General features: G+C 49.1%; 1 protein-coding gene across 1 annotated transcript; it reads left to right on the forward strand.

Annotated features, from left to right (window-relative positions):
* Nucleotides 1–403: 403 nt before the first annotated feature.
* Nucleotides 404–1,223, forward strand: LOC116546467 (tubulin beta-8 chain-like). Its single transcript, XM_032272719.1, has one exon. The coding sequence runs from the start codon at nt 404–406 to the stop codon at nt 1,106–1,108; it is 705 nt and encodes a 234-aa protein (XP_032128610.1). The 3' UTR covers nt 1,109–1,223.
* The last annotated feature ends 312 nt before the right edge of the window (nt 1,224–1,535 follow it).

The raw sequence follows: 1,535 nt of genomic DNA on the forward strand, positions 1-1,535 counted from the left end.
TTCTCTGGGTAGACTGGGAGAGAGGCTGACTGGAGCCCCCTGTCCCCAGGAAGACCCACCATGTGGGCCAGTGCTAGAAACACCAGGGCAGAAATGCCAGCCAGGCTCGAGTCCTGCGAGGCTGAGGGCCCTCTTCTGACGGGACTGAGCCCAGACACCCTGTGCAGCTAGGACTGGCTGGTGGGCTACCCTGGGAAGACAGGAGGGGGGACTGGGGCCCAGCTTGGGACACTCCAAGGCACCTGGCTGTGTGAGTGGCAGGTAGAAAGGAGTGAGGAGATCCGTGGGGGTGAGGTGGCCAGCAGGGCTGGGCAGCCCTGTCCCCCAAGATACAGGCTGTCAGGACAGCAGATATATATTAATATATTAGTAAAAAAAGTGCTAAATTATTTTCAAAAATGAAATGTGGACCTTAAAACTGACCACACCCACCTACGGCGACCTGAATCACCTGGTGTCTGCTACCATGAGTGGGGTCACCATGTGCCTGGGCTTCCCGGGCCAGCTGAATGCCGACCTGCGGAAGCTGGCCGTGAACATGGTTCCATTTCCTCGGCTGCACTTCTTCATGGCCGGCTTTGTCCCGCTGACCAGCCAGGGCAGCCAGCAGTACCAGGCCCTGACCGTGGCTGAGGTCACTCAGCAGCTCTTTGATGCTAAGAATATGATGGCCGCCTGTGACCCCCGTCATGGCCGCTACCTAACCGTGGCTGCCATTTTTAGAGGTCGCGTAGCCATGAGGGAGGTGGATGAGCAAATGTTCAACATTCAGAATAGGAACAGCAGCTGCTTTGCTGAGTGGCTCCCTCACAACGTGAAAACAGCTGTCTGTGACATCCCACCCCGGGGGCTAAAAATGTCGGCCACCGTCATCGGTAACAACACAGCGGTCCAAGAGCTCTTCAAACGCGCCTCCGAACGGTTTACAGCCACGTTCAGGCGCAAGGCCTTCCTGCACTGGTACACGGGCGAGGGCATGGATGAGATGGAGTTCACCGAGGCCGAGAGCAACCTTAATGGCCTGGTGTCAGAATACCAGCAATACCAAGATGCCACAGCTGAGGAGGAGGAGTTTGAGGAGTGTGTGGAGGAGGAGGAGGTAGCCTAGAAGCTTCCTTTTCTAGGTAAAGTGGGGAAGCAGTGTGGATTCTTTAGTGTGTTCTGATAGCCGTTGTCACTACACACTTGAGTCTTTGTATCTCCTTCTGCTGCATTTTAAAGCATTTTCATAGTAAGTAGTTGACCTAATAAAACATTTCTATAGCAAAAAAAAAAGTATTTTCATATCATATGAATAATTAAATGTAATATTTAATATATAAATATATAATTTATACAAAATATAAATGAATATTTGTATATATATATATTTTTTTCTTTTTAAGTGCCTGTTTGTTAGGGAGTAGGCTCTATGCGTCTTATATGCATATCTCAGGTAAGCCTTGGAACAACTCTATAAGGCAGATTCTATTTCGACCACCATTTTATTTATTTATTTATTATCTATTTATTTTTTTGAGACAGTGTCTTGCTCT

Source organism: Sapajus apella, unplaced genomic scaffold (assembly GCF_009761245.1).
Source record: "Sapajus apella isolate SASKATOON/1434 unplaced genomic scaffold, GSC_monkey_1.0 scaffold930, whole genome shotgun sequence".
NCBI classification, from domain to species: Eukaryota; Metazoa; Chordata; class Mammalia; order Primates; family Cebidae; genus Sapajus; species Sapajus apella.

Coding starts and splice junctions, on each gene's coding strand:
- LOC116546467 (XM_032272719.1), top strand. CDS start 404: ATGTGGACCTTAAAACTGACCACACCCACCTACGGCGACCTGAATCAC.